Genomic DNA, 14,134 nt, shown 5'->3' with positions numbered 1-14,134 from the left:
ATCTTACTAGAATGCTCCCAAGTGGACAAGTGAAGCCGGGAGGGAATGAGGGGGTTTGTACTGTAAATAGTGGCTGAGAGATTATGGGATACACTTTCGAAAAATAGTTGAGGGCAAAGGAGGAAAAGTTATGCATTTCCTCTACTTGGTGTTTTTGAGATTAGTGATCGACCGATTTATCAGCCGGCTGATATATCGGGCCGATATTTGCGTTTTTACGTGTATCGGCTGATACTCTGCTGCTACGTTCGCCGGTTTTCCCGGCATTATTTACAGACAGGCGTCCACACAGGCTGCTCTGTGTTTCTAGAGACGCTGCAGTTCACGTGCAGACCATGCACTGCCCCTCCCCCACTAGCAGAGTGCTAGAAGTCTGCTCTTCAAAACAACGGTAACTTTTAAACTTTCAAAGCATCTTTTAACTGTTTGACTTAGCTAAAATATTGCCATACACTTTGAAAGTGGAAACACGTTGCTCTATATGTGCTTGCAACTATAGCTAAGCAAGTTTGTGGGTCCAAATGGAAAATGCCTCGTCTATAAAACTGCTTGCAATTAAATTTGTGTTAATGTTTATCATGTACCAGACATAAGTGCACCGTGTATGCCTTATTTGTGTTTAGAGCCGTTTGCTGAAGTTATCATTATCAATCCAGTTCAATGGTGGTTGAGTTTTTCAGTCAGCGTCAACTACCAAACAGAAGTTTTTGTGTTTTTGTGTGTGTGTGTGTGTGTGTGTGTGTGTGTGTGTGTGTGTGTGTGTGTGTGTGTGTGTGACTTTAGATTCTCGGCCCGAGCCTGACCCGAGCCAGACCGGACCTCGGGTCGGGCTCGGGCCGTTATTTTCCGCCACATCCTCGGGCCGGGCCGGACCCTTGATCAAGCAAAGTTTTTTTATTTTTTTTATCCATTACCTTATTATCCTATTTGGGTGGGGAGAAAGCTATGCCATAATCAGAAATATTATAAATATATATATAGGCTATATAAAAGTAACAAATGTGTAGCCTACAAAAGTTAGGCTGCAGTTACAAAATGCAGCACTTCATGCGCGGAGTCTCCTCCTCTCGCACGCATCACACCGGGAGCTTGAAGATGTAAAGAAAAAAAGAAAAAACAGGAGAATTAACTTTGAGCAAGTGTGGAGGAAAGTCGGAGGTATGGAAGCAGTTTAAACAAGTCGTGGGCAGTGACAACAATATGTTGTTCATCATTGTTTCTTTTTTTTTTACGTTTCTTCATTCAGATCCACTTGCGATCCGTTCCATTCTAAACAAACAGCAGTTTACAGGCTTCGTCCTTGTTGATTGCTACAGATTTCTGTAGTTCAAACAACTCTGAGTTGTAGTTGAGAACGTCAGTTATAACGGCCCACGTATTAAAAAAAATTGTCGGGTTTAAATCGGGCTCGGGCTCATAATTACAGTTAATGTGTCGGGCCGGGCCGGGCTCGGACGCAACGTGCTCGGGCTTGATTTTTTGGGCCGATCTAAGCTCTAGTGTGACTCAGTGGGACACACATCATACATCACAGTGATATGAGAGTGCTGCGCCACCTGAAGGAGAGCTTTTAAAACTTTGAGAGATATGTTTTATATGTGGTTGAATATTTATACCTTTTAACGTTGATGCAGTTTAGAACAGAAACGAACAATTTGTTGCTTAATGTGCATCTGACATCACGTTATTTTCCTCTGCTGATTTATGTTCTGTGGTTGACAAATCTGGCAGCTTCTTTTACATTTTCGTTTAGATCTACTAGTGTGTTGTCTTTGCATATTAGGCGGCAGATTAGCCTTAGACATGGTCTTTATTTTATGTAGAAAAATTGAAACCATGGCAGTCTTAAATTACAAATCAAGCACTTTATTTCAATGGCTACTTTTCAGGTTTCAGGTTCTTAAAATTATTTAAATGTGTTGACAAAGTACATTTTGTGATGACCTGATTATATCTGTCTTATAATATGTCAGCAAGCAATGCATCATCAAGGCTGTGTTGTAGATGTTGATGAAAGCCTTTTACCCTTGCACAGTTAACCATATGCAGTGCACCCATCCATATGATGCACATTGCACACATAATTTGGGTGATATGAATGTAAGATGATTGCAGAAGTGCAGAAGTGACACTGATCTATGTTTTTGTTTATTATTTTTAAAGAAATGGCAGAGCAGATTCCGAAAGCAAATCCAGTGTGGCAGGGTTTACATTTTTATGATGTAAATTGAGGGAGCAAAAGCAGCATCGGCTCCAAATATCGGCTCAAGAAAAATCGGCAGCCCTTATCGGTCATCGGCTAAGGCTGATGGGAAAAAAATAACAAATAAATCAGTATCGGCACTAAAAAAATCTGTATCAGTCGATCCCTATTTGGGATTATGAGGATTTGTCTACTAACGGGTCCAGCCAGCTAAATCGAGCAGAGCTGACATGCAGCAGCCAATACACGCTTTCTCCTGCAGTCTGACCCACTGAAAGGCTGCTTTAAAAAGGGCTTACACTGGCTACACTAACCCGTTTTAGAATAGCAGGAAGTTATGTCACCGGCTTATCCACTAATGACTATTGGAAAAGAATTATGAAAGAAATAATTAATATTGTAAAAGCAGATTTTTGTTGCCAGAGTCTGATGTGTTTGGGTGTTCTGCGTGACTGTCAGTGGTTAATCAGCCTATAATCAGTTACCTAAGCACATGATCCCAGCTAAGGATAAAGATGGGTTGACTATGGATAGGCAACATAAATGGGTTTTGCTGCCATGGAGATTAACGAAATGCAGCATGTGGGTAGTGACATCATCGCGAGTCATCCCAGAACCGCCTGCTGAAGGATGAAACAATTGGCTGACACAGCACACGATTCATATCCTCCCTCTCAATCATGTGAACAGACAATAAACCAGCAGATGGTTTAAAATACACAACTAACTCTAACTTAAAACTCTAACTTCTTACTTACAGTTTGAGCACAGCTGAACGCTTGCCCAGCATCATCTTGACAAAGTCCCTGTAGTTGATGGTGTTGCTGCTGCCGCCCGTCACCTCAACTATCATTTTTTTTAACTCCAAGTGGGTCTTGGGCACCCCCAGCTTCTCCATCATCCGCTTTAGACCCATGAGATCTGAGAGAAGGCACAGTTGACAATCAGATTTGTGCTTAGGTGAGAGAATATTTATAATTTTTCATGTATTTTAGTTTGTATTATTTAATGCAAGTTCACATTTTTAACAAAAATGAGACTGTCAGGAAACTAGAACACTGTCTAAATGAATTCCATGTGTCTGAAGCGTGTTAAAGGGTCACTCCAACCATTCTACACATATTCAGTTTATTCATCACAAGGGTCACTACTATTCTACAGTATAATGTCTTATGTGGCTCCGGAAGGAGATTTCCAAAGTCTAAACGATAACCCCGATGAGGCATGTCGGCTTGGGACACACATTTCTTAACAGAAACCCTGCATTACATACTGGAGGGGTCGGGTTTTGAAAGATGGGAGCATTTCGTAGGAGAATACTATTAGTTTTAAAAAAAGGTAAAAAGTTTGGTTATAAAACCAAAAATTGGACAATTCAAATACTGATGAAAGAACTAGGTGAAAAGTTAAGGGATCCCCAAAGTCCTTCGAATTCATCCTCTGGACAGCTTTGATATCTGTACCAAATTGCAAGGCAATCAGACTGGACCATAGCAGTGGACAAAGCATCTGACATTGCCACCTGTTTGTTTTTTAAGCCACTAATGTGGCTGAAATGACACACGTTGACATAAAGGACAATTAGCAGCTTCTTTCAGGACCTGCAGTCAGACATTTGCTGTCTGACTCCGACACTAAAGTTCACCTCACATCTGCTTACTGTATGGTCTCACTTTACGTCCAGGACACAAACATGACACATGAGCCTGTTCAAGCCCTGTGCTCACACTGGTCAGACAATACACACTCAGTATTAATTACTGTTCCCTCATGTCGACACTGCACATGGGTCAGCTGTTGTTATCCGGGGTGCAGCAGTGTTTTAGTGCTACTACTATTACTCACCAATTTCTCCTTGGTCATTCAGGTCAAACTCAGCATATTTATCTGCAAAACAAACACACACAAGAGATTATCACTAACAGCTCACACACACCACATCCCCTACATCAACATTTTAACAAACCCCAGCTGGCATTTAACATGTCAGCAAAACTGTAAACACGCACTCTGTCCATTGAGCTCACTGTCTTACACTCTGCTGACAAAAGGACAGACATAAACAGCTGATAATGACAGGTGTGTTTTGAGTGTGCGTGTGTGTGCGCACAACACTAGTGCTTGTCAAACAGATAACCCACTTATCAACTTTATAGCTACTTAGTTTTTCATCTGAAGAAAAAGCCGTATTTGGAGCTGTCCGCGCAGCTGCGCTAACACTCTGTCATTGCCTTTGTCCTCACTCCTGACAATTGTGCACGATAACGCATAACGTTTGCGGTTTAGGTGGTTGATTAACGCATCATTTTGTAGGTTGGGCGGTGCAGATTGACTCTCATAACAGGCGAAGTGGGTGCGACTGACCCGCGCATCACTAATGAGCACAGTCAGGAGGACTCACTGCAAAGCTGCATTCTATAATAACCTGTAGTCTGTATCTCCTCTAGCTGAAGGGTCTGTGCACAATGACTGAAATAAGGTGGGGGTGATGTGACTGATAGATGAAAGTCAACTCTGGGGCTTCTCGACTGATAATTTAAATCATCAGCCTTTAGGCAGCCCTTGTAATTATTACCTCCTGCATTCTCATTGACGTGTAAAAGCTCATTATTAACATGCTACTGAAGTGCTATGAAAAACCAGAAGCAGACATTTTCCAGCTTCTCCCTGAATCTCACCGTTCTTTGTTCTGAAGACCACTTTAGTCAGATTACACTTGCTATTTCTGTCCCACACTGGATGCTCTGTCTGTGTGTGTTGGGGGGAGAGAAGACTGTGTTAACTGTGTGAACCCATGGGGAGTGGGACAGGACAATGCTACTCTGTTCGTAAACTCGGAGAAGGGGGCCTCCGCACATTCACGCACGCACGCACGCACGCACAGCAGTTCTTGAGAGGGCCACTTGTCGTAGAGCAGCCTGTTGATCATCTGCAGCCACAGAAAATGGCTCATCTGAACAAAACTCAAGTCTTTAGTGTATCCTCCTTCCTGACCTACATTCATTTAGCAACAGATGTGACAATGACAGTGCCATCAACTTATAAACTAGCCATTTTCTGCCATAATTTTGACTTTTTGCTTCTCTTCGAGGTTCATAAAGAGGTCTTTGATTTAAGTTTGATTTGATCATTTGAGTTGTTTTATAGAGAGTATAGTATAGTAATATATTTGACTACCAACCACGTTGGCAGCTATCATGTGAAAATAACAACCTTGCGAATAAAATCATTGAAATAGATGACTTCCCTTGCCACTGCCCGGCCAACAAATAAACAAAGATTTTTCCCACGCTTTTAAAATACACTGATCCTGCGGGCAGAGAATAGCTTCACTGCAGGCGTCTGTTTATTCTATTAACAACTTGATTTCCGTTTCCTAAACCAGTTTTCCTGAAATGGTCCATTTTCTTTTTAGCCATTAGGCCTATACTGTACCGTCAACACTGATTTGACACAGACACATAGAAATAAATATTCCACATGTAGGGGCTAACACGCTCTCTCACCCCCACCCTTTAACACATAAAAAAAAGCATAAAATCACACATTTGTTATAAGCTTTTAAGAACTGATGTCTTAAGGATTACACCAAGGAAGTAGGGGTGGGAATCACCAGAGGCATCACGATCATCAGGATACTTATGTCACAACACAATATTACACATCTCTTCCGACTGCACCTCGGATAAAATAAATAAATAAATAAATATTTCTTGAAGCTGCACTTTCAAATGGCGCTTTGTAGTCTTGCTTATTTAAAGCTAATGTACTTGCTCTTACTACTTGTTGTCTGGAGTTTGCAACTTCAGGGTTGAAAGCACTTAAGTCGCTTCGGATAAAAGCGTCAGCTAAATGACATGTAATGTAATATTATTGTGATTTTAAACATATTGCAATATTCTGCCATATATTGCAATTTATTACCTTTTCCCCCCTCAACTTCAAATTTTTCTGTTTTATCTAAAAAGATACATTTCTCTGTTTTTTCATATTACTTCAATTGTATTGCTGCAAAATGGGATTGTCAAGCAGACAAACTGACCAACACACATATAATAATAGATCAATACTTGGTGTCTGTGTGTCGATACAGTATTGCCACGGAAAATATCGCGTTACTATGCTGTATCGATTCCCCCCCACCCCTACAAGGAAACTGGTAAGTGGAGGTGATGAGTTAACAGCCATTGATGCTAAAAGTCCAGCTTGACAATACAAACTTTAAACTGACTTCAACTTGATGCTAACCCTTACTGTATGTGTCCATAATAATGGTGATTATCAGCCTAACTAACAGACTGATGTCTGACCTGCAGTTCAGCAGTGACTTTGTTCTCAAACATCAGCACTTGCTTTTGACCGATTGGTTGTTTATCTCTACTTTTATGAAAAACTCAACATTCCCTGACTTTGTGACGCGCTGCTCTGATTAAATGCTGCAAAGTGAACATACGATGTGATCGTCCAACAGCCTGCTGAGCTTAACTCAGCTGGTGGTAACATGGCCATTGTTGCTGACAGTTGAAGCTCAATAAAGTCTAATATTAACACTAACAGATAATTAATTCAGCTAATTTTAAAAAAAAAGCGCTATGACATACTGTTTGTATCTTGTTGCACTTGTTAATAAACCACTACAAATATGTAACTCCAACACCAAAAACAAACAAAAAAAAGCTAATTTGGGGTATTTAACGAGTGTGATTACCAGGCCGTCTGTTCTGCCGATATTGCCTAAATGCAACTTTAATAAGCCTAATATTATATTTATAAAAAAAACAAAAAAAAAAAAACACTGTCTCTTCACTTCAGGTGAGGTGGGGAGCTTCCACTATAAAATGCTGCAGGAAACCCCATGTCTCACTAAATGATTGTCCCCATAAGAGCTGTAATAGTTTACAAAGTTCAATTAAATTACACTTTAAATTATATATTTTTGATGGTTGTTTTGGTGCCAAACATAGTGACAAGCATCGGTCATATAACAACTAATTAGGGCTGGGCAATATATCGATATTATATCGATATTGTGATATGAGACTGGATATCGTCTTAGATTTTGGATATCGTAATATCGTGATATGACACAAAGTGTTCTGTCCCTGGTTTTAATGGCTGGATTACAGTAAAGTGATGTCATTTTTTTTAACCTTACCAGACGGTTCTAGCTTTTCTATTATTTGCCTTTACCCACTTTATTATATACACATTGATGATAATTATTTATCAAAAATCTCATTGTGTAAATATTTTTTTGTAAGCACCAATTGTCAACCCTACAATATCGCCGCAATATCGATATTGAGGTATTTGGTCAACAACATCGTGATATTAGATTTTTTTCATATCGCCCAGCTCTACAACTAAACAAAGATATTACAGAAGACATAATTAGATTAATCAAATTATCCAAAAAAAAAAAAGAATAATTCAAGAAAGTCATGTAAACATTAAAGTAGGGCATGTTTAAGATTTGTTTTGGTCATGAGTAGCACTGATGTGATTTGGTTGGTTGTTTAAAGCACTGCGTTTAGATACTGACCTCTGGGTTAGTGGGACAGTATGGAAACAGAAGGGAAAGCTAGGAAGAAGAAAAAACAGCAATCCTCTCAGGACCTGGGTGTCAGGTCCTCTTTCTGTTTATATATTACTGCTCCATTTCCTTCAGCAGGCATAGATTCTAAGCAGGACACTAGAGGATGTTTCTTATTTCAAGACATACATATACATACGACGTTATATGACGTCTATTCAAATAAAAACTTCTTGGGTTATACTGTCTGGAAAATCGCGGATGAAAAACTCACATTATCAGAAGATAATGAAAACAAAATACTCTACATGCACCCAGAGCATACAATGTGTGATATTTTGTTCCCATAATTAGCTCCTATTAGCAGTGATTTTCTCTTCTCCCAGGAGCTATAAGCCCAGTAAAGTTCTGAAGATTGTAACAACAGGCAGAGGAACGCCCCAGCACATTCCTCCAAGGCCACCGAGGACTTGGCCTTGCAAACATCTCAGAAATCTCAGCAGTCTGTCTTTCCCACAGAGAAAAACAAAACGCTCAAGACTCATGTCTGTGTGCAGATTGCCAACAAACAAATACTGAGGTTAAGACAAAAGCCAGAAAAAAAAAAGGAACACACCCTCACAAAGACGACCACATACAGATACTGAAACTACTCAGGGAGGACTGGATTTGCTTACTTTTAAGACCTTCCAGTTTTTCAGCCAGGTCCTCTTCATCCCTGTATTTCTGGTCTTCCAGGTATTCCTGTGAAAGAGGAAGAGGGATGAATAAACTGAAGAGGAACAGAAACCCAAGCTTGACTGAATCTGATAACATTTAAATCAGTTTCCTGACAAAGTTCCAGCTGTGTTACAAACAGGGCTGGGTATCGTTCAAATAATGTTTCAATACCGATACCAATACCGTGACTTCTATACAGGTTCCGAAATTATACTTATTTTGATGCCAATTTTATAAAACAAAAAGAAATTACAACATGACGACAAATCTTTTTATTTATTTTTCAGCTCCTATTACTAGCCTACGTGTGTGCGTAACGTAGAGTTTTTCCTGTCTGCCTCTACAACGTGTAATGTTACACAGCCAATCAATTCAGTCGGTGGCTAAAAAGTATTGAATTTGGTACCCAGCCCTAGTTACACCATACACAATCAAGGAGGAAGGAAACCCATGCACAAATTACAGCATTAAATTCATTAATCTGATTGTGTTCTGTCAAATATGTCAAAAACGTCCAACGTGAGAATGATGACTCACAAGCTTAAGATGTTCTTCCCCCTGCATTGTCATTACTGATCACTGTGTTCATTAAGTGGAACACCTCACAAGGGTGTTAAGGAAAGAGCCTGGAGGGAGCTATTCTAATGAAATTATAATGACGCAATCTGCCATGTGGGAGTCAGCTTCCATCTACATGGAAAAGAGAAAGAGAAAGAGAAAAAGAGAGAGAGAGAGAGAGAGAGAGAGAGAGAGAGAGAGAGAGAGAGAGAGAGAGAGAGAGAGAGAGAGAGAGAGAGAGAGAGAGAGAGAGAGATTGTTCTCTGCATTGACCTGTGTCTATGTGTCTGACAAGCTTGTAATTAAGGGTGAAGAGGATAAACACCACAACTGGATGTTTATCAGGGCTGACTCAGCCACACTGTATCACTGCACCCCCCCCCCCCCGCCCTCCCCCACACACACAGGAATGTCCTCTCACAGTCACAGTATATCTTTCAAGTATGCAAGTATATTTGAACAAGTGCAGTGCCAGTATTACTAGCATTATCTTGATAAAGATTAGAGAGGTCATTTACAGAGTTTACTGGATCTCCTCTTGCTGAAGGTTTAGATTTTTTAAGTATTTGGGGCGGCAACTGACGAGTTTATTCATTAGGAAATTATCAGCAAACGGTTTTGCTTAATTGTTTGGTCAATACAATTACATGTCATCATAATTACTCATAGGCCAAGCTGAAATCTTCAAATGACTTGTTTTGCCCGATCAACAGTCCACAATTCCAAGATATTGTGTTTTATGGTATAGAAAATAATAAAAAAAAATGTAACATACTCACATCAGAGAAGATGGAATCAGTGAATTTGAGAAATGTTTCCTTTAAAAAAAATTGCTGATTAATTGTCCATCAGTGACTAATTGGTTAATTTTTAGAGGAGATTCTCATAGATGAGTAGCCACCCTATCTACATAACAGTGTCAGGGTTAAAATTGTCAAAGTCACTATAATGTAATGGATGTCAGTGTATATAAACCTAGGGTTTAAATCACAGTACACATTTTTTTTTAGACCTAGCCGCTTAAACAATAAGGGGTAATTTCAGGGATATCAAAAACTACATAAATATCTATGAAGGAACCATAGACTGTATATATAAAAAGGAACAGAGAGTGTTCTGTGTCGACAGTAATGTGACAGGCGCTCCCGGCTGTCCTCCTGCCGCGACCTGGTTTCATGTGAGAGCCGATGACAGCCAAAGTAAAAGGAGGGAAACAGAGATTACACAGACATCTAGTTAATCTGTGGGAACTACTACAGAGTTATCAGACAAAGCGAGGCCTGGTGTGAGACAAAAGACAAAGAGCTCATTCAGACACCCGTTTCCCGTCCAAACACCAGGCAGATGAGCCACAAAACACGCTTCAAATGCGTTTCACCTGGGACCACCAGATCAATACGATCGAGTCAGAAGGGAAATGCTATACATGTGTGACAGCATGCAGCCATTCAACAAGTGCCACGGGATTGCAGGGGGTAATCAATAAAATGCATCAACAGCATCGCTATGGACAAGTCCAATGCGTGTGGCGTTTAAGGGATTCATTATTCACAGCAGTATTGAGACAGTTACATCTAACTGCCTTGAATCATCAATGTGGCCGCACGTTCACAAACAAGGCCAATGCCAAGTCAAGTGTATGCGTGCTCATTAAATTCAAATTCCCTTGAGGTGCCGTTAGACACGCTGATGGCAAATGAAAAGAACATGCGTACCTTGTTTATTTCTTCCAATTTTGACCTTTGCTGCTCCTTTAACAGTCCAAATGTTTTTCCTCCTGCAAAAAGAAAATCACGTTATTTTAATAGCAAGCTCGTTAACACCATCATAGGCTTAGCTTGGACGGTAGCCGGCGGGGTCGGCCTGCTGATGCTCTATTGTAAAGACTCAAAGCTAAAGACATAAGCAGATGCCTGAGAAATTAGAAAAAAAGCAGTCCGATGTCGTATTATTTATTACCTTGTGCATTTGAAGGCATCCCGGAATTGATCTGTGGCGTGTAAATCCAGAAAATTACAAATATCCGAGCCAGAAGGATACCACGACTGTCCGCCGGGGCGATACTTCTATTCTCCGTTAGGGATTGGGTTCAGTGTGGGCCACTAAATACCGGTATCAAGACAGACGCAATTAGAGAAAGGACATCCGGTAAATCTTTTCAAAATAAATGATTGACCCCCTTTACACAAATAACATCAAAATCAGCTTTGTTGAAAGCTTCTTTTTTATTCTGGTGACATACGGTGGAACAGCCTGTATGAATTTGACACAAATAGGGCTGCAACTATGCTAATAATTATTTTAATTCAGAAATACTTTTTTTTTAAAAGACAAGAAAATATAGCCCTTTATAGTTTTCCAGAGCCCAAGGTGAGGTCTTCAGATAGCTTTTTTTTGTCCGACCAACAGTCCTAAACACATGCAGATTAATAGATATGGCTATTTGTTTTGTGGTGTAGTTTGCTATGATGTAGTATTGGTTTTATGTTTATATTGTTCAATGTTATGTCCCATGTTGTATGTCTGTCTGTTAATATATTGGTTATTAGAATAGAGAGACATACATGTTTGAAATGTAAATCCATAAATAAATCAAATACCACCAAATAAAAAAATTGGATTAAACTTCCAGCAAATATTTTAGTGGAATCCACAATCCACATCTCAGGGAAATGTTGATTGTTTTGTTGATGCCACTTCCTGTTGAATAGCCTGATGTGAGGCAAACATACCACATATTGTTTGTTTGTTTTTATTCCTGAATTATTCTGTGTTCTCACATGGCATTGCAATGTTTTTGAGCACCACAGTACCAGAAATATTTATTATACTATTTATTTTTCAGCAAGACTGTTGCTGCTAGTTTAGCCAGGGCTCCCTTGGATTTTGTTATGCCAATGGGATTTACCTGGTTAAATAAAGGTGTATTAAAAAATACACATTGGAGAACTAGGCTGCCAAAATGTACATAAACAATTCAATTAATTTGTGATTTTCTAATGGTAAAACACAATGTTTTTATTTCGAAGGCTGAAACATGTAACTTCCGGTATCATCGATACACCGTGCTCATCAGTGAATGATGCTCTTGGAGTAATCTGGGATTTACTCACGCTCACCACCATGTGGCGGATACGGAAACTGCACATCATGAGGGTGTGATTCAGACAATACAAGCCTTTAATATAAAGAAATGACACCCAAATATTATTTAACATCCAGCTTCAGTTGTAAAATTAGTCTTGTAATACTTTTAATGTGCTTCCATCATTATTAGCAGTTAAACATTGTGTCCCACAATACAATTTAAACCTTATTTATCTGAGCAAAAATAAAATGTAACACATGATCATGACAAAAATAGAAAAAAAGATTAATTATTTAGCTTTTTCACTGTAATCTGAAAAAAAGAAGTGACATTTTGTGTTTTCATTAAGGCTTTAGCTCATTCTAACTGTAATGAAAAACAATACATTGGTCATATTACAGTAAATGTATCATATATCCTACTTATCTCCCATCATTTGTATTTTAAATATGCTATTTACTCTGTCATCATGTAACAATGATAAGGTGATATATGAATAAATGTCAATAAAATACTTTGTGAAAATATAATCATGTTCATAATTTAGGGGTATTTTGTCACCCCCTTGTGGCCATTTATTATTGAAGCCTCTATTTTTGTTGCATGCAGAAAAGGGCAATGATGCAGTTCTCTCTTTGGGGACATTTGGGTAAATACTGCAGAGCTCCAATCTGGGTTGTGACACACATTACAAAGATAATTATAAATGTTTATTGGTTTTTATATTTTTTTTGCACGGCTAATCTAACACACTGTTTACAATAGGCTAGGTTTAGAAATCAGGCACAATGTTTTACATATTTGTTTAAGTTTGTTGTTTCTATAGTTGCTATTCATACATTGTTGGATACTTCCAGAGATGCAGTCTTGTTTATTGAGCCACTAGTACATATACGTGTGTGTATTGCATTTTGTAGGCATTTGTAAAATGTTGAAATGTGTTAATGTAAGACATTTTCCACACTGGGTTACTCTGTCTCAGTTTGTTTAAATAGGATAATTCAATGTAAACCTACTGTAGCCTCAGGCCTTCATTGGACTATGACTGATACTGGAGCATTGGAAAAGCACAGAACTGAATTAATGCACTATGGTTAAATTAATGTCCAGTGAATTCCTAGATTTGCATTTTTTTTAATAACAGACCTACATGCAGTATAGTCTACTGTGTTAGCAGTTGTATGAAGTACTTTTTGTACAATTTGCGCGTTCAAAAAGCAAAAAGTATGTTCTAAGAAAATTGTGTAAATACACATATATATATATTATCATGAGATGCTGCATGTCTGTCTAAATGTAACATTTCACTTTTCTCAGGGCCATTGAGCAACCACTGCACACTTGATGGGTCTGATAGGAGACCCTATTTTTTAGGTTTATTAGATCTTTTTCCTAATGGGACTCTCAGGTCCAGTGTCTTTGGGGGTGTCGTTTTCATTAATTGTTTAATAATGCAGACATTGTGAAAGCCTTTTAGAGTGTAACTGTGGGCTATTCTGTATTAGCTCTTTTCAGATAAGCTTGACTAATTCACAGTTTCAGTTTTTTCATCTTTAAGGGGAAACATATGGAATTGGCACAGTCTCACCTGATTCATTATATGGCAGTGATTTGCATGTGATAATTTAGGAGTAACATTAGAACCACACATACCCAGCTTCAAAGCAAGAGAAATTGTTTTCTATAAATGGCTTTGCTTCTGTGAATACTCACACAGAATAATAGGATAGCTGAGGGCAAGGCCTTTATCAGAAATCAGCACATTTCTGAACTTGTTACTTCAGAAATACGACTATGCCGAAACTAAACAGACCTGGCTTTAGAAAAAATATTGTACAATCAGAAGTCATGTCTGAATGTGGTTATGAAGACGTTGTTATTCACATCCTACATTATACTCTGTCAGAAATCAGACACAGAGTTGTATTTCTTGTCACTGTAGCTGCACAACAAAACACCAAATTTACATAAACGACAAGACGTGTTTTGAGTGTTTTATGGGAGAATAGGTGAAAGACGGTTTGTTCAGTTT

General features: G+C 38.9%; 1 protein-coding gene across 2 annotated transcripts in view; it reads right to left on the bottom strand.

The window, feature by feature from the left end:
• Nucleotides 1–11,154, bottom strand: part of aif1l (allograft inflammatory factor 1-like) — a 33,749-nt gene extending 22,595 nt beyond the window's left edge. For both annotated transcript variants that reach the window (XR_004895082.1, XM_031317832.2), the window contains exons 1-5: nt 10,974–11,154; nt 10,730–10,791; nt 8,414–8,480; nt 4,049–4,090; nt 2,962–3,124 (exon numbers count right to left, since the gene is read on the bottom strand). Coding sequence is in view for 1 of the 2 variants with exons in the window: in XM_031317832.2 (XP_031173692.1) it covers nt 2,962–3,124; nt 4,049–4,090; nt 8,414–8,480; nt 10,730–10,791; nt 10,974–10,992 (353 nt within the window). In the remaining variant the exon portion in view is untranslated. The remainder of the gene's footprint in view (nt 1–2,961; nt 3,125–4,048; nt 4,091–8,413; nt 8,481–10,729; nt 10,792–10,973) is intronic.
• Nucleotides 11,155–14,134: the final 2,980 nt, after the last annotated feature.

Source organism: Sander lucioperca, chromosome 14 (assembly GCF_008315115.2).
Source record: "Sander lucioperca isolate FBNREF2018 chromosome 14, SLUC_FBN_1.2, whole genome shotgun sequence".
NCBI lineage: Eukaryota > Metazoa > Chordata > Actinopteri > Perciformes > Percidae > Sander > Sander lucioperca.
Note: the sequence above shows the minus strand (reverse complement) of the source record. Positions and strands in the feature narration are given on the sequence as shown.